Source organism: Pholcus phalangioides, unplaced genomic scaffold (genome assembly GCF_987345545.1).
Source record: "Pholcus phalangioides strain wild (caught in Gottingen) unplaced genomic scaffold, Ppha-v1.0 ptg000009l_1, whole genome shotgun sequence".
Lineage (NCBI taxonomy): Eukaryota > Metazoa > Arthropoda > Arachnida > Araneae > Pholcidae > Pholcus > Pholcus phalangioides.
Window position 1 is genome coordinate 16994289 of NW_028301602.1, and position 19620 is coordinate 17013908.

The 19620-nt window shown below is 38.2% G+C and overlaps 1 protein-coding gene across 1 annotated transcript; it reads left to right on the forward strand.

Annotated features, from left to right (window-relative positions):
• Window positions 1-1911: 1911 nt before the first annotated feature.
• LOC149082137 (cytochrome P450 3A1-like) lies at window positions 1912-18847 on the forward strand. The gene is made up of 13 exons (XM_089235638.1): window positions 1912-2442; window positions 7574-7664; window positions 8789-8841; window positions 9140-9236; window positions 10202-10318; window positions 11177-11265; window positions 11398-11537; window positions 11660-11778; window positions 12893-13028; window positions 15736-15899; window positions 17549-17775; window positions 18124-18283; window positions 18387-18847. Exons 1-13 carry the CDS (start codon window positions 2384-2386, stop codon window positions 18495-18497), a joined length of 1563 nt encoding a protein of 520 aa, XP_089091764.1. The 5' UTR covers window positions 1912-2383; the 3' UTR covers window positions 18498-18847.
• Window positions 18848-19620: the final 773 nt, after the last annotated feature.

The following is a 19620-nucleotide window of genomic DNA, read 5'->3' on the forward strand; positions in this document are numbered from 1 at the left end:
ACCCCCATTCTAGTCATGAGATACAATGGATCTGAAATCAAAATCGATGTAATTTTAAGAATGTTGTAGGGTCTATACCAAAAACATTCCCACCTAAATATTTGGAAACAGAAACTAAAAGGAAAACTTATGGTTCACCTGTTGGATTAAATAAATTATAGATTTTTAATTAATTATTAATCACAGTAATTTTCTTGAGTTACAGTAGGGTTAATAAGTTTTGTAAATCTGGGGTTTTCAAAATTAATTGCTTACTGTCTGGGACTGGCAGATAAAACGGGGAGGGGGGCGGGTTATGCACCGCATATGATTACAGTTGGCACTCCTAAACCACCACTCATGGTTCATGGTTCAAAATGTTATAAATATCTTGTGGCTTCCAAAGTACCATGGCATACTGATTGAGAATCACAGTCCGATTAATACGTTGAATATACACTAAAACCCCTTTTCTTCGGACACCAGCAAGACAAAAAAATTCACCCATAAAAGAAGGGTGACCGGTAATCACAGATTTGAAATGCATATTTTTAGAAAACAGGGAAAATTATTATTTGGTCATAAAAGAGGGGTGACCGCATTTGAGGAGCGACCGTTTAGAGGGGTTTTTTACTGTAATTTCATCACTGAAAATACAAGTGTATTGTGACCAACACCAAGGTGACGCCACGGTCAGAGCTGTTTAGGGCTGGCCGGACCAGTGTTTTTTATTCTTTTTTGGTTTCATTTTTACCGATTTGTTTTCGTTAGTCCTGTTGTATGACCGGCCCTCCACTCACAAAACGAAATCAACCGGGCCGTGGGCTCCCATAGGTTGAGAACCACTGTTCTAAGCAACTCCTAAACATTCGGTTTTTACTTGTGAGCTATTCATGGAGTATCTTAAGTTACAAGCAGAATGACTCAAAGGTCTTCTGTTTCTTGACAAGCTGAGCAAAGAACGATTTTGGACTCTTGCATTTTGGAGGAAAATACCATGTGTCGAGGTGACATATTGCTGTGCATTCTTCGACAATAATAGGAAAGTAATCGGCAAACATTATAAATGACATTTTTAAACTATTCATATCTATGTGCATGAGAGACCGGGATTCTTTTGGAAAATATCAAAGTTTTATGTTAGAAATGAGCTGTTTTACATAAAGAAATAAGCTACTAAAATCATGTAAATACAGTGTGTTCCCTGGGAGGTGCAACATCCTCTATAGTTTTTAAATATTGATATTTTTTTCATATATATATATATATATATATATATATATATATATATTTTGCTTAATATGCCTCAAAATTATTTCCCCCAGCATATTTCAATGCTTGTCAATTAAAGTGTTAAAACGTTTCGTTATGCAACTTTTTGAGGCATGTATCCAGTATCGTCAGATTATTTAAAAGACGTATTCACGTTGAAATAAGATTAGAATATAATTTTAGTTTTACAATAATTCAGGCGCTATTTTTTGCCGATATCATAACCACACCATATGAAAACTGAGGGGGTACCAGAGGGGTCAACGTAACTTCCATGGCACGATTCCGGAAGGGGCCCTTAAATGGACAACCCCACCGGATGGTCTGACGGAACTTCCCAACGTGACTCTCTCCAGCCCATCGACCGGACATTCACTTTTAAGATAAACAGCCAAAAATATTATTGTCAGGATCGATATACGTAGTAAAAGGTCTTTGACTCTTGTAAATTTCCTCTACACACAAAACACGCGGTTTTTTTTTTTAAATCTCCTCCTCCATCCTGCAGAGATTACGACGATATTAAAAGTATTTTACTGAATGGAATAGGGAGAAAGAAAGAGATGGAAGTCCATTCCATCTTCAGAGAGGAAAAAAAAACCAGACCTTGTTATCGTTATTATTATTACGGAAAGTGACGAGGGCGCTGGCGTATGTACTACATTCAGTCAGTCATCAAAGGCTTTCTTTTACTACTTCTTTTTTGAGAAAAAAACACCAAAAAACGTTAAAAAAAAAGCCGTCATTTTCAAGGTCGGCCATCGACTGCGATTTTCTGACTTTCTCTACACCTTGCTGTTTTTTTTATTATTATTATTATTAATACTTAATTTTTGTTTCGCAGCACCTCGATCTTTTCTCTCTCTCACACAATATCTATATATGTAGTTAGTTCTTAGTGAGATGACTGCACTTTTCAACGCTCTCCTCCTTCTTTCAACCCATTCCTTCGACCTTGGGACTGTTAAAATATACACATGTGTGTGTGTGTGTGTATATATATATACGCATGTATATATTAAGTGTGTGTGTGTAGATAGGGAATAAGCTCATTTGTGAACGGACGGCTTAACACGTCTCTTTTTTTAGTCTCTCTCTCTCGGTTAGTTCCTACATAATCTTACATTACGTTATGGATGACTTCGGATTGGCTTTGGCTCTTGGTGCTCTCGTGATATTTCTCATATACAAGTAAGTAACCTTCTCTATTTGTGTGTGTGTGTGTGTGTGTGTGTGTACAGGCGTCACTCGATTTGCGTGATTAATTGGTTCCGCAAAATGATCGGGTAAAGTAAATTGAATTTAACATGGGTAAGAAAGAGGGATAAGGAGTATTCTTTAGAAGGATATAAAAAAGAAAAAATAAATAAACCCAACGTGAAGCAGCAAAGTAAAACAAAAACAAAAAATTGAATGAATTAGTTATTCAAACTTGTAAATAAATCTCGTCAATTTAAAGCTGTGTACGAATGAATTGTATTAATAAATTTGTATTCTGTCTTCATTACTTCTGTGATTGTGGGTGTTTTTTTCCCCCCTGAAGAGCCTGGTATGATAGGGCGCGATAACTTTTTATATGAAAACAGTCAAGATTCAGAGATGGTATTTTTTGGCCTGAAATTTTCTGAGAAATTGAATTTTCTGGATGTTACATGCTGAAGCTGATATTTGGAAAGAAAAGTGGGATTTGTCTCCTCGGGAATCGAACCCGGGAACGATTCCCGGAGGAGACAAATCACTTTTTTTTCCAAATATCAGTTTCGGCATATAACATACAGAAAATTCAGTTTCTCAGTCAAGATTCAGCTTTTACACCCTTCTACAAAAACTGTAAAACAAAATCCAGAGAATTCTGGATACCCCCCCCCCCCTCTCGAATGTAGCAATTCTTGATTCATTAGGATCGTTTTCTTCGATAAAAACTGTGTCTATATGTTCCCAAAATATGTTAATTAGTGAGATCTGGTGAAAGGGATTCAGCATTTTCTCCACATTTGTCTCATCTGCATCATCTGCATCTCATCATCAACAAGTCTGACAGATTTTAGTCACTATAAATATGTTATATCTTTAATCTGCCATCAATTCAAGTACATTTCCCGGGCTTAAAATCAAACTCCAGACCAAATTTTGCAGGTTGCAGTGTCTGAAATTAACTTTAAAAATCGCGTTATAGCGAAACCGCATAAAGTCTCGCTTTAGGAGGGGGGGGGGGGGGTGAATACCCAATATTTTCGGGGGTATACTTGCGAGGGATATCTGTATGGAATTCTCAGCCTCACTTTCTGTTTCTAACTTAAAGACCAACTCAATATCCGATCATTCATTAATTGTAGACTTATTTCCCGATCGACCTTCCTCCATGGCCGTCTACTAATATTTCTGATATTTGAAAGATAAAATCAGCCTTATACAAAAAAAAAAGAAAAGAAATTAAATCCCAATGATTAATACAATCTTCTAAACATGACTTTTCTTGCAACTACCGACTGATTTAAATTTAGTTTGTTATCTTAATCCTCTATGGTTCAGTGTATATTTGAATATACAAGGCAAATATGTACATGGTAAAAAACCCCATTATGCAAATTTTTTTTTTTTTTGGTGTTCTAGAAAGTACATCTTTTAGTGTTATTCCAGTCAAAAAATGTGGTTATGTAAATACAATACATTTTTATCTGTAAAAAGTTGAGGCCTTGCCAGTGTAATTTTTTTAGAGCTGCTGAAATTTTGCATGTTTAAAGATTTATAAAATCGCACGAAATTGAGGGAATTGGAAATAAATCCCAAGGTAAAAATTGTTCAACTTTTCCCTATACCTATCGTTCATGATAGAGATGGGGATTTATATATTTTCAATACGTTTTCATGGGCGTCAACTATAGAGCAGGGATACTTAACCTTTTTCAGCCGCTGCCCAAAATCAACAACAGAATCAGCTTCGTGACCCATGGGACTGTTTGTTTTCTTGAAATTATTGAAACCAGTGAGCCAATAAGTACATTTATAACAGGATCGTGAATGGAGTTTTAAGACTCATCTACGGAGCCCCTGCGGGTCAAGTTTGGGCCGTGACACGAAGCTTAAGAATCTGGCTGCAAGTGGATATGAACGACTCATCGCGGAAGTCCCTGCAAATCAAATTGGGGTCATGACCCATAGCTCAAGAATCTCTGCTGCAAGTTAATTTTCACGGCCCATCTCGGAAGCCCTTGCGGAGCCCCCGTTTGGGTCGTGACACATAGCTCAAGAATTCCTGCCTGTAAGTGGATTTGCACGACCCATCACAGAAGCCCCTGCCAATAAAGTTTGGGTCATGACCAGTATCTCAAGAATCCCTGGCTGAAAGGGGATTTGAACGACCCATCTTGGAAGCTCCCGCCCCATAGGTTAAGAACCCCTGCTATAGAGGGTTAATCCAGTTGTGCCAGTAAGATGAAGTCCACGAGCTCTCTGGGTTATATATTGTGGTTATGTAAAAATGAGTAAATTGTTTTCTCATCGAAACCCACAGATCCCCTGAAATCTCTCCAAGGATCCCTGGTTAAAAAACCCATGTCTTAATCGATGGTTGGCTGGTTTAACTTCCCATTGGTGAATCGTCCAAGACTTATGAATTCGTTTCAAGTAAAACAATGCCTGTGTGTCACCACTAACCAACGCATCATATTCCATAGGTCTCTGTGAATGAATCATTTAACCGCGGCACATTCTCACTCTAATTAAGTGGTCTGCGACACATTTTAGATCGCTTAAACAGCCCGCGGTACATTCACAGATCTTTTAAGCAGCCCGCGACACGTTCTCAAACCAACGGAGCGGCCCGCATTCTCCAAACGATTCAGCACCCTTGACGTAGAGCTCCAGACAGACCATGGATGGTCCGGCGCTGGATGGGGATCACAGTTGGCATGATCATTAACGGATCATATTTACTAAACTTTGCGGATAGAAATGGATTACATTATCCTTCAGATGTACAAAAAAAGAAAATATGAAACATTGTCATTATTAATTACAATCATTATTCAGTTTCTACTCTTTCTCTACAGACAGTATCTTCTTTCAAAACATGTTTTTCTCCATTTTTTTTCATTTCTTTCTACCTCATCTGTAGCTGTAGAGATATGTTTACGTTTTTTTTCTTTCCCAGAGAATATCTGATTCTTATATCTTTGGCTCTTTGCCGAGTAGGTCTCTGGAAATTGTTGTCTACCATTTTTCGGGCATATCTTTCGATTATCGTGTTTTTTCCAATCTTCTTTCCCATTTTTATAAAATTTATTGACACAGTGAATACGGGGAGAAAATAAAACATCTCTGCAAATTTTTTATTTCTCCCTTTCCACCCCCCTCCCCCCCCCCTCCGCCATTGAAAATTCGTAAACATGAAGCAATGGAACGATTCATCCAATTTTGAAGAGGTGTCTACGAAAATAAATTCGTAGGTTTTTCCGTGTTTATACAAAATGTAATTATTTTTCCTCCTTAAGTTATATATTCCAGAATGTTATTATTACAGTCCGAGTGAACCGAGAGACACCCAGGCTCTAATCGCACAGGGTGATTTAAGCAGTGTCCCATGGGAACTGGGGTGCCTCCGGAGATTTATTGAATGTTAAAATTATATCGCGCGCCATCACTGGTAGCAAATACAAATTTTTATACATAGGCAGGTACAGTCGTGCACATCGCCAGAGAGTTGTGAGTTCCAGCTAATATAATCAAGTAAAAATAAAATGTGTTAAGTAATACCAACTGCACATGTATAAAATCAGTAATAAATCAATAAAAATCTGCAGTAAATCCATAAAAATCTGCAGTAAATCCATAAAAATCTGCAGTAAATCCATAGAAATCGGCAATAAATCAGCAGGAAATCAATAAATAAATACCGAGTTCACATTGTCATTCCTGCTGCTACTGCCATTGATCAAGCATGTGTCTCCGGAAGCGCGCTTTTGCTGCTGACGATGATTATTGCAGTCCACATCGCTTAATGTCATCGCATTGGGACTCGGGATTTCTGATAACAATAATCGAATGATAACTATACCCAGAAAAAAATTCTGTTTGTAAGTACGGTGACCATACATCCCGTTTGGTTGAATGGGACGTGCTAGAATGGAACTGCCTAACACGAATGCCTATACCTTTCTCAATGCAAAATACGCGTTTCGTTGATCCCTTGAGAAAGTCTCTTGGAAAAAGAAATTTGAATGTGGTCAACTGAAAGGAACTGATCCAGAACTGAAGTAAAGGGCTGTTTTTATCATTTGCCTTCACTATAGGAAGGTCATTGCAAAAGCAGGTCCACGTGTACATGAACCATAACGAATACTACGGACTGATTACAACATTAAGTACGGAAATGTTTGTCAACTAGAGGGAGGGGGAGAGAAAACCTTCTAGCCTCTCCTATAAATATAGTCTTGCACAATAACTTACGTGGAACAAAACAAGTTTGATTAAACTTTAGCTTCAGAATACGGGAAAAATGATAACTATAAACAAATTTTTCCCCATGATATAGTACAGGGTGTTTCAAAAAGAATCACCCGGTTTGAAATGCCTATATTACGAAAAATATTGAACATATACACTTAAAACTAATTTTATATTACATGGCTAATCATAAAGTTTTATAAAAACCAAATTAAAGGTGCTCAATATGTCCAACTTGGGATGGACGGCATATGTCTATACGGTTGTCAAATTCGTCCTTTCGCGAGTATGTTTGCATCCACTGCGAGTGGATTTCTCTGGATTACGGACGAAAATCTGTGAATGCGCTCCACATTTTCGTCTGGCATGTGGGGACGGCCAGGGGATTTTCCTTTACACAGACAACCCGCGTCTAGGAATTGTTTTTACCATCGCCTATCGCCTAATATTCTGAGCGGTACGAAGTTCAATACCAGGGTATTGTCGACGAAAAGCACGATGAACAGTTGTTAAGGATTCACACTTCGCGAAGCTTAGAACACAAAACAATTTTTGTTGTGCAGTCGCCATCTTGACAGACACTGAATTGGCCGCCGAAGGAAGAGTGTTAGCGCTACCTGTCGGCAACTGCGTGAAACTCGAGATTTCCTTCTTTCTACTTATACATTATTCGATCAAAACGGATTAAAAGCTGAATAATTATGATTTTTTAAAACCGGATGATTCTTTTTGAAACACCCTGTATTAGTCTTTTTTTTCTGTGCAAAAATGATAACAATACCTGAGTGATAACTTTATTTATGACTCAAATATGCGGCGTTGACTGTATTAATATATTTAGGTATGATAGAAAAATATTTCCCTTTTCTTGTAATAGATACCTAACCAGAAATTATGATTACTGGGCAAAGCAGAATGTTCCATTCATAAAGCCGCGAATATTCGTTGGATCATCACAGTTTGATCAGGTGAGTGTTGAAATTTAAAATTTATACATAAGTAAAGCCACACTCTCAGTGCCGTCTTAACGCATGGGCAAACCCGGGCACGGCCCAGGGAGCCTCAAGTGCAGAAAGGACCTCATGAGAATGAGATCTAGTCAAATTTTCGACATTATGCAAATTGGGTAACCTGTAATTCTAGCCAATTGACGGGGGGGGGGGGAAGAAAAATCACTTTGGCTGGGGGGGGGGGGAGTCTGTGATGCTGGGCCCATGCCTTAAGACGGCACTGAGAATCATTGTGTAGTGAGATTTCACTATAACTGAACTGAAACCTAGCATTTTTGGCCGATTATTACCAATAAGCATCTTGCATAGGGTAAACGTATCACCCATATTTTACGCGAGACATTCCCAAATGATGATATTTTGCTGCAACACACAGAGGTCTTCAACCTTTTTCTAGTCGCGAGAACTGCCTACACCCATAATCAAAAGAAGAGCACCCTTTACGGCACGTTTGACGTACCAATGCGTGAAATCAGGATGACTTCAATCCATCAATACAATTTGTATAAGGTGTTTACTTGGTATATTGATTAAGGGCTCGCGAGCACAAAATCGGTTACTAGTACCGAGCACTCTGGGTGCTTCTGAGAGGACCATGGTGCTCGCGAGCAATGGATTGAATATGCCTGCTGTAATACGTTATTCCTCACTCATTAGCATTATCCACACAATTTTAGTAATAATGGACGATTTTGCCCCCCCCCCCCCCCCCCAATGGCAATAGCTTGAAAGTGAATATCCCTGTCTTCTGTTTTGTCTTGAAGGAAAATGGTTGCGCAGGTCTACTAGCACTGTAAAACACGTCAGCTTGACAATTTATTGGTATTTTATGGGTTTAAGGTGCTATAAAGTTAGCCATTTATGACACCAAACCTGGAGAAGAATAAACAGCACCAATTAGGGCAGTAATTCCCAAATGGCAAGTGTCTGCTTCATCACTATTGAATTAATTCACTGAAATATTTAAATGGTGGTCAAAATAAAACCTTTTTTTTTGTTAAGTAAGGTACTTTTTCTGAAAAAAATCTGAAAATACTAATTAGAAAAACAATAACTAAATGCATGTTTTCTTGGGATTTCAGCCCTTACATGAGGTCGAGAAGTTCTATTATGAAAAATACGGTCGCGTGTATGGGTAAGTATATCTATATATATATACAAATATTCATTTAATTCAAAAATTAAGATTATTCCCTTGAAATCTTCATTACCTTTTCATTACCTTTCAATAAAGAAAAAAAGCATCACACTACATATAAAGCCTTTCTTCTCGACTGTTAAAAACGTAATGAATTCTTAATAAAATAATAATAAATTCTTTCTTTTTCTTTATGTCTTTGTACGAAATTTTATAATGTTACATCGATAAAAACTATTGTAAATTTGCATTAAAAATATTTCTTTTACGAGGCTTTCAATATTTTCGTACTTAGGAGGTTCGATGGCTCGATTCCAGTTCTGAGTGTCGCTGAACCCGATTTGCTGAGGCAGATTTTCGTCCAAGACTTCGATGTCTTCCAAAACCACAGAGTAAGTGAAAACAAAAAAAGTTTACACAACGTTTAACACATTAATTGAATCGTCAGTTGTAAAAAGGGAATAAAGACCAGAAATAACTAAATTACTTTTTTGCACTCTGAGGCCGAGCACATAGTGGAACGACGAGGTACGCGCTACAAGAATTGCGACTAGAAAGAAAAAATTGCGTAGAGGGGAGGAGAAAGAGATGTCCTCAACATATTCAAGGAGGAGAGGAGGAAGATAGAGAAAAATGGCCGGAGGGGTTCTGAAATGTAAGGGTGTGATGATGATAACCCCTCTACTGAAGAGGGAGAAAGAAGAAAAAGAGAGAAACGGACCAATCCATAGCCCACTAAACAATTATGTCTTATTATTATTAAATTATTATTATTAATGAATGTCTAGTCGGCCGTGACCAATCTCAGCAGATCGAGGTGAAGACAAACAAGTTTGTTCAAATTGCTCACCTCATTGAGTGGCCTCTTTCTCTCTTTCGCCTTTCATCTCGAATATGTGCGGTGTAGAAGAAAACAATGCAATTGTTTTCGTTGCTAGTCTATTATACTCTCCCGTACCTCTTGGTTGCTAGTGCGGCGGCCAATGGCCCTAGCTTACAGTTGAGGTGTGTTTTAGGGTTGATATATATTTATTTATGTTGAAAATAATGAAATTAATTTATTTAAAGGCGTTTAAGTTTTGGAAAATCTTTTACGACCCCCCCAGCTCCTTTACGTGACTTCCCAGGGGGTCGCGAACCACTGTTTGGGAAACCATGCTAGTTTAAGAAATTAATATGTACCACTCACACAGTTTTTTTTTTCGATTTCCTCGAAAAACTTAATTTTTGGACTTATTCCCCCTTCTTAAAGCTGACGATTCAATTATCCTAACATATGTTCCCAACACTATTTCTTTGAATAAATATTTAAAAAATAATAATTTATACTGTGCATTTTTATCATATGATTTTTTAGGACTTGAAGAGTAATGATCCGATCATGGACAACAGTCTTTTTATTCTTGACGGATCCGATTGGAAGAGGGTGAGGACAATCGTTTCGCCGATATTCACCGGCGCTAAATTGAAAAAGGTAAGCCGTCGCTCAAATATTGTAGTGCATTATTTCTTTTCACTCACAATTTGAAATATAGAATTCGCAGCACTAAGAATGATCCACACATAACACTAGATACACACATTTCCGTCTTAATTCACTCGGTAGTAAATTTCCCATGGCGACAGACCGGTGTTGCGCTCGGTTTTGAAAGGAAAGAGGTTACACCATTTATATTCTTAAAATAATGCAATGACAATACTACAATTATCAAGATGTACCACTGAAGAAGACTACCCTCGGAAAACCTTGATTGGTGATACTGAGGTTCCAACGAGTAGTTATAACTCGTTAAATCCTCTCCATCATTACACTGCCGGTTCTACGAGCTGTAGTGCAAGACGTTATGGCTAAGTAAGTGCATTAGGTTGGTGACACATTAGGTTCACCTAATGCCTTTGAGGCCGCAAAGAGGAATGATAAGGTATAGTAACTTTGGTCCAACCAAGATCACCCAAATAATAAAACAAACGAAAAAATTTTTACTGCTATAATCCAATATTACGGGATTCAGAATGATTATATACGATATATAGTAGCTATGAAAATATTTATATCTGGAATACATAAACTAATTGTTCTCAGGAAGACTATCCTCATCACCGACTTCACCAAAATAGACCCAAATGTACTCTAAATTGCAAACAATGGATTAATTCTTGTCTCAAGGCCGGAATTATTACACTGTAAAAGTTTGATGAAAAATCTTTTACATTCGCTCGATTGATACGCTTATTGGTTACATTTTTCAAGTTTCATAAAATAACTTTTATCAAATTTTTATATATAGTGTAATGTCTTCCTATATATGAAAGTTTCGGTTTTCTCCCATAGATGTTGCCACTTCTTGACGAATGTTGCGACGACATAGTGGAAAAATGTGGAAACGCTGCCGAGACAAATGAAGGCATTTTCACCCATAGGTCAGCCCGTTTCTTTGAATAACTCTTCAATAAGTTGAAATGCCGAAAATATTTTTTTTTGAAATCTTTTCTTATCAGTTGATAATAAATTGATTTGAATAAACTGCATTTTTTCCCCCCGATTGTGTGCAGGATGTTTAAAAAGTTCGTAATGAACTGCGTCGCTAGATGCACTTTCGGTATCCGTATAACACGTGAGGAAGAGGAAGCTCTCACCGAAAAGGCGGATAAAGTATTCACCTGCTCTCTGTCGTGGAGGACAATCATAATAAGTTAGTACCGATTTCTTTGTATGAGTCATAACGAGTTACTTTTTTCATTTTTCATTTGAGAGAGGCATTTTTGTTATATATAGAGGGTACAAACATAATTTTTAATGCTATTATTTTTGCAGTGGTTTTTCCATCGCTGATGAAACTGTTCAAGATTTCGTTATTGAATCCTGTTTCGATCGATTATTTCACTGGGTTCATGAAGAAAGTCATGGATGCCGTCAGAACAACTACCGCAGATGTTAGTATAAATTACAATTTGCTATTTACAGAAAACATTCACCGACGGAAAATTCACCAACAGTTTGACGCGAGTGAGTGAGTGAGCTACTACTACTTAACCGAACACGCGCCTCGTGCACATTCCTCTACGGAATTTCTAACGAATCGGCACATGCCGGAATGTGTGTTCATAGTGTATGATTGACCCTAACGTATTTTTATGTTGTCGAGTTGCGCTTGTTTCGTGTTCACGCTGCCATCTGGCTTCCATTTTCTGAAGTAAAGATGGAAATGCTTGAATTTTCATGTTTTAACAGTATCGTGTTGTAGGCCTGCCTGCTCTCTGCGGGGAGACTTTTAAAATGGGGGAGACCGACTCACGTTCATTCCTCGAACCTGGAAAACCGCCTTCAGCCGACCACCACTGTGCCGTCAACGGGGTTCGAACCTGGATTCCCCAGGACGAGAGTCCAGCACGATGCCCACACGACAGCACAGCGGCTGAGTGAGCGAGATAGTGATTGAACAAGAAAGTGAACGAGTAATGATCGAGTGAGTGACCGAGTGAGGGAGTAAGTCAGTGATTGATAGAGTGTTTAATGAATGAGTGAGTTAGTGAATGAGCAAGCAAGTGGCAGAATGAGAAACTTGGTCAGTGAGTGAATTGCAGACTGAATTAACTATTCATAGACTCACTTAATTGCTCATTCACTGACTCACTTTTTCAATTTCTCACTCAGTTACTCATTTTTTCAATTTCTCACTCACTGACTCATTTTTTTCAATTTCTCACTCAGTTACTCATTTTTTCAATTTCTCACTCACTCATTTTTTCAATTTCTCACTCCCTGACTCATTTTTTTCAATTCCTCACTCAGTTACTCATTTTTTCAATTTCTCACACACTGACTCATTTTTTTCAATTTCTCACTCACTGACTCATTTTTTCAATTTCTCACTCACTTACTCAATCGCTCACTTATTCACTCACTTATTATTCGTGTTGAACTGTTGTCGGTGAATTTTCCGCACACGAACTATGATACCATTTAGACTAAAGTTTAGAATCGTGATAATTATAATCACGATTATAACGATTATAACCTAATTCTGAATTTTCTTATTAAATGAAGGGGCACAGTGATTTTTTGCAACGGATCATCAGGGCAGAATCTACTAGTTCTTCAGCCCTAGCTGAAAACGATGGAAAAGATTGTGTCGAAGACATAAAGCAGACGCAGAAAATAGCTAATGACCAACCAAATACAGGTATGCGAGATTCTTCTTGCACCTTTTCAATAAGCTGAGTGGTTTTCAAACTCTTCGGGGTAAAGTAGCTTCTCATCAGCTGCGGATCTTTTTCCGCAGAGAGCAGGTGGTACTTACATACCATGAAAATTGAAGCATTTATCTTCATTTCTCGTTAGGGCCACGCACACGTACGTTCCTGAATGTGCCAATTCGTTAGATATTCACCACAGAAATGTGTACGAGGTGCATGTGCGGTTAAGTAGTAGTGGTAGCGGTTAAGTAATAGTATTAGCCGCATATCCAAGAGTAAGAAAGAACGGGGGAGGGTGGGGTTATGACTGATGTGTTAGTAAAGGTTATACAGTTAATGGCACCCCGTATTTTACTGAACGAAATCGTTATTTTCCATATTATTTTGTTCTCTTGGCGAAGATAGCGGTGACGCCCACTTCTGGATCCACGCCTTCTTCCCACGAGTTTCTAATGTCTGCGCACACTTTATTTTTATCAACGTAGTGCTAAAGAAATGGGTGATTGATTGCTGAGTAGTTTTAAAAAGTCTGAAATTCCATGCTCCTCACACAGTTTGACTAATATCATCTGTTTTAGATAGTGTTGGTTTGAGAGCCATTGCTTTAGTGTATAATCGTGTTTCCAAGAAAGGAAAAAAACAGAAGGGGGCGGTGTTGCGTGTGACACGGCCGCTAGGTTAAAAGTATTTAATTTCACGCATACAAATACACTACTTCATAAGTGCAATCATATCTTGAATAACAAATCAGATATCGGCACATTAGGATGAATATCTACACTGCCTAGTATGAATCTCACTTCACTGTTTTACAGCAATGTCACCGATACCAGTGAATACCAACGAAACATTGGTAAGAATATAGCTACATCCAGTATACACAGGGTGATTCAGAAACGATGGGAAAAACTTTAAGAAGTGATAATACGCAACAATACAAACAATTTTCATAAAAGAATGCATTGTCTAACAAGAAACGCAAACACGCTAGCGCGTTTCGAAACGGCCGCTCCGTAAACGTTAAAACGGCATTCCCATTGAAATTTATCGGGAGACAAAGAACAATACATGCATGCAAATGTAACCTGGGGAAGAAGAAACCGTATGCATGTCTGCTTTTTCAGTATTACTAAAACGCGCCAATATCCCATACGTTACAACTGTTAGAACGGTTGCACACTGGAATAACTTCACACTGGCGTCCGCGCCTTTTATTCACTGTGACGCATATTTGCATAAAGTTTCTTCTTTTTCCCCAGGTTACATTTGCATGAATGTGTTGTTCTTTGTGTCCCGATAAATTTCAATGGGAATGCCGTTTTAACGTTGACGGAGCGGCCGTTTCGAAACATGGTTTTGTGTTTCATGTTAGACCATGCATTCTTTGATGAAAATTGTTTGTATTGTTGCGTATTATCACTTCTTAAAGTTTTTCCCATCGTTTCTGAATCACCCAGTATACGCAATCCAAGAGAATATACAGAGTGGCGTGAGTTGCATTGTACAGAGCACAACTTCTCATATAGGACACTCCCCGTCAGTAGACACCTCCCATTAACGGACACTTTCTTGAGTTACATCAATGGGAAGTCTGGGGGGGGGGGGGACTCAAATGTAAAACACGGACATTTCTTGTTAGCGGACAAAATTTTCGGTAGTGGATGTCCGTTATCGAGAAGTTCTACTGTATATTCGTGAATTTATTATTGGGATGCTCAACTCCCCCTCGCTGGAAGTAGAGCTCAAGTAGTTTGAGCCGCCAAATTCCAGCTCATACACACACTGTATAAAAATCACCTCTTCCCAGATATTTCTTTTCTATCACACACGGAAACCACTTTACTTAACCAGGTCTACTTAAATGTAAGACTATGGGATCTTGTGACGTTTAAAATTTTGGACTACTTGGAACATTCTTGATCTAGTTTATCGTCTGAATAACTTTAGATAATTTTAAAGGAATTCATTAGTCTTATATCGTGGCATTTTGAGCAAAAAAAGATTTTTGAAGTTCTTCGCTCCACAATTTCACACACGATCATTACTTGCTGCTTTGTTTGTCATACACTTGTGGAATGAAAAAAAAAAAAAAAAAAATCCAACGGCACCTTACACGAAGTGATATGACGTCTGAATCCAGAGCTACACTGTTTTTTAACCGTGCGGCACCTCATTTTCAGTGCCTCAGATCGGCAGCTCCTATTGCATAAGGAAGGGGCTCTCTCAAACTTTGTCGTCAGTGGCTCCCTTGCCTGATTCAGGGTATATCTGTGGCTCCCCCAGATCAGTTTGGTAGATAGTTTCCCATGTACAAGAACCACTTAAAAACATAAATATTCATACAACTCAATATCTTCAACTCTCCGTGACGCACACTTTGAGAAAAACTGGCATAAGCTGAAGATATTATTTCAAGTTGAATGAGTATTTATTAAATGTTTTGTTTAAAGCGCTTCCGAACGCGATATCATTCATTCCTGTATCATTTACAGCTTTCAAGCTATTAATTTTTTGTGATCAACACTTTTTTTGTGACGCACAAATTCAGCATGGTATTCCCTGTTTCGAAATCTAAGACTACGTCAAACAAGTGAAAAGTTTGATTTTAAAGTTAGAGAGATTGTGCACTATATATTCCTTTGTTAATTCTGGAGGTAAAGCATCGTAACGATGAAAAATCTGATTCTGTACCAGGTCTGACGAAAAATGAAGCCATCGCTCAGTGCGTGAACTTCTTCATGGCTGGATTGGATCCCACGACACACCTGCTGAGCTATTCCCTGTGGAATATGGCGGTCAACGAGAAATACCAGCAGATGGCTCTCCGAGAAATCGAGAAAGCCATAAGAGAAAACGAGGTAATAATAATACTAATACGTGTATAATAATAAATACTGTACTATATTATATACACTGTTATTACATTATTCATTTTTCTTTAAAAAACTGATCATACTAATATTTATAAGATGAGTAGATTTGATACCGGTTTCCTTGGTGTTGGGTTTTGCTACATTGGTCGGGCTTCTTTGACTCATGGGCCCACTCGGGCACACTGAAAGTCTCCTAGATAGAGACTATAAGAGAACTGTAGGAAGATTTGGAGACCCTAAGAACCTCAAATGCATAGCGGGGCTCCAAAGGGATGTGATCTGGAACTAAATTTTAGGCAGTAATTTCTAGCTCAGCAAAGGATCCAAGAACATTATTTGCATTATTTGCTCAAAGACGTGTTGTTTATACGGCCCTAGCCATGGGTTATTAGCATCCCGAAAGAAATTAGGATATTGGGTTTTGGTAATACGTAGAGTTTCTTGAAATACCCATATAGGCACCTTACTAAATCCGACACTCCATTTTACGAACACCCCCTCCCCCCCCCCCAGTTTACGAACTGCTCATTTGAGCTAGGCAATGAATGTGAGAATCATGCCCCGAAATGTGAGAAAATTACCCAAAAAAGGGAAAAAGATGGCCAAATATATTGTTCTATCAATTTGGTCCACCCCCGAACGAAATTTCTGGCTACGCCCCTGCCTACATATGTGGATTTAGTTATTTCAAATGAGCCACATCCCGAATATCACTGAACCTTATCATGGCATAGTTTGCAAAGCTAATGAAATTTCATACAAGTTATGTACGGCAATACCGCAAATGTGATGCTCACGTTCGTCCGACTCTGAAGCTCTGTTGGAGACTCCCCATACTTGGATCTATACAAGTATGGGGCCCTTACAAAATTAAGGACATAAAGCTCCTACTCGAAAAGCCACAGAAGTCCTTAACCAAATGAATAACTGAGATGTGAGTAGCTACTTCACCAAATACCAACTCTGGCCATATCGCTATACTACCATTAATGAGATGGGTTGGAAATGAAGTCGGTGTCTATCGGTGGTCACCTCAAGTTCGCTGGGGAAAATATCTTATCTATATCCTCCCTCGGGTTCGAATACAGGACCGTGACAGCAACCTTCATGTAATCCCAACCTTAAGACGAGCATCTTACCACCACACCATTCGAGCGCGGGGATGATTGATTGGTCTTATTGTGAGAGGCTTGAACTTTTGGGTTTTCACTCTATGAAATGGCGTAGAATCGCTGCAGATCTGAAGATATCTTTGCGAATCTATACAAACTAGTCCACCACACGGTTTACCAACATGATCTACCATCGGGAGAACCTTTGTTCGAGATCATGGACAGAAGAGCTAACCTGCAGAGGCTTCACTTCCAAATAAGAATACCAACGGCCAGGAGAGATGGTTTTTTCTTGTAATGACGGCACTTTTCTGAAGACAAATGCGGGGGGGGGGGGGTGGGCATTACCTTGGATATTTATTGGGAGCGGATTAAGCTCATAATTACTTTTATTTTCCATTGTATAAATTAACAATATAATCAGTATGGGAGAAACCCAAGGACACATGGAGCCTGCTTGCATCAAATACCACAAAAGAAAAAAAAGAAGTTAATTTCACTTTTATTTGTTCTTTTTTGCAGAATAACTTGAATTACGAAGCTATATCTCAGATGAAATTCCTGGATGCGGTCATATCTGAAACTCTGAGGTTATGCCCTTCCCTTGTGAGAGGCGACAGACGTGTTGAACGTGATTGTAGCCTGGGTGGAATCCAGCTGAGGAAAGGCATGTTGGTCAGCATTCCTTTCTACGCTATGCACAGGGATCCGGAATTCTTCCCTGATCCAGACAGCTTCGTTCCAGAAAGGTACGCCGAAGAATGATATTCACTTCTTCACTCTCTTTCATCTTTTAGAGATAAAATATAGTCGAGAAACTTGTCGCCCATGACGAAAATTTTTTTCTTTTTCATGTTTCTTCAGTAAGAACAGATTTTTATTTATTTATTTTGCTTTTTTCCTAATGGTTTAGGTTTCTTAAAAACGATCACGCCTTTCATTTATTGCGTGAAACCAATAATGAAAGGCGTCATTGAAATCGTCTATACATGGACGCGCGTGTGTGTGTCTCGAGTAATTTATTTTCATTTATTTTCTCGTGTGAAATGTATACTCATTAGTTTGATTTATACATTTGTTGTCTACTCTCGATACAGGTTTCTGGAGAATGACTTGAAACCGCCTTCTTATGTGCATGTACCATTTGGGGCGGGTCCTAGACTCTGCCTCGGGAAGCGTTTCGTAGAAGTGGCTGTTAAGCAATGTCTCGCCAAACTATTGCTGAAATACCGAGTCGTTTTGCCGGATATGAGTTTGGTTAGTATCACAGCAGAGTTATTTCGTCCCATTAAATACTCTCTTCCTACGCTAACGTCTGATAATAAAACTGCATGGTTTTTTTTTTTTTCTCCCACCGCAGAAATCTCCGGAAATCAAAGAACTCAGAGGCATGTTGTCTACAGAGGACATTAAGCTGAAATTCGTCCCGAGGTCAGAACTAATAGAACTGAATCATAAATCACAGTCATGAATGTTGAATCGTTATTTTAAATGAATAAGGACAGTGATGCAATCAATGAGCTTTCTTTTGTTTCCGTTTTTCCTTGAATTGAAGTTTATTTTTTCGTTATTTGTGTTATCGTTGATTTTTTGTGATATGTATACAATAATTTTTCAAAGAAATTATTGATGTAAAGTGTCATATTATTTGTTGAAATGTTGTGTTGTTTGCTGAATACTTTTTTCAGCCTGAGTGGGAGAAAAGTCTTGTAATTCCTCAAATGTGATTATGGTGTACGTAGGTTATGAAATGATTATTCTATATGTCGTGAGTTGATGGCACACGTCGTGCCGCAAATAAAGAGAAATATCAATCGTTTACTATGTGTGGTTTTTTTATGAATGATTTAAGTCTGTTCATTTTTATTCGTTTTAGCCCTTTAAGTGGCATTGACGAGATAACTCGCCTCCTTAAAAGCCTCTTATTTTGGCATTGACAAGCTCAGTTATTTCGTAAAGTTGATTTCTTAATCGAATACTTTTCCCTATACCCCTTAGTTTACACCGGCTGAAAATCGGAAGAGAGCCTACTCAATGATGTAAAGAAAAGATATGGCATTTTGAAGGGGGTTTTAGTGATTTCTGTGTGATTCTTAAAGGGTTAGCATGATGATAAGAGAAATGATGTGTCACCCATTTTAATTCAAGCCATAATAGACGGCAAGGTAATCAGCAGTTTACTGCGGAGAGCAGATGAAAGGGGAAATAATAAATGTTGTAAAAAAAAACGAAATAACTTTATATTACTACAACCAATCCCCGACTTACGGATATTTCAAGTTCCGAATCCAAATACTTGGGTACGTATTAATAAAAAAACAGATGCTTTAATCAGATCCATCAACCTTCTCAACTTTAGTGAATTTTAAGGAATTATGAGTATTTTGAAGATATATGAATAAATAAATACATATTTAACTACCATGTCTGTGATTGAACCATGGATTGAACATCACGTTATGTACGTTTTATGAATTACGAATATTTATGTACAAATTTTGAAGCAAACTATCTTCGAAATACTTTCAGAACGACTTTAGCAGTAACAGAAAACAATTTTCGAACGCATGTAATCTATTCCAGCGATTCTCAAC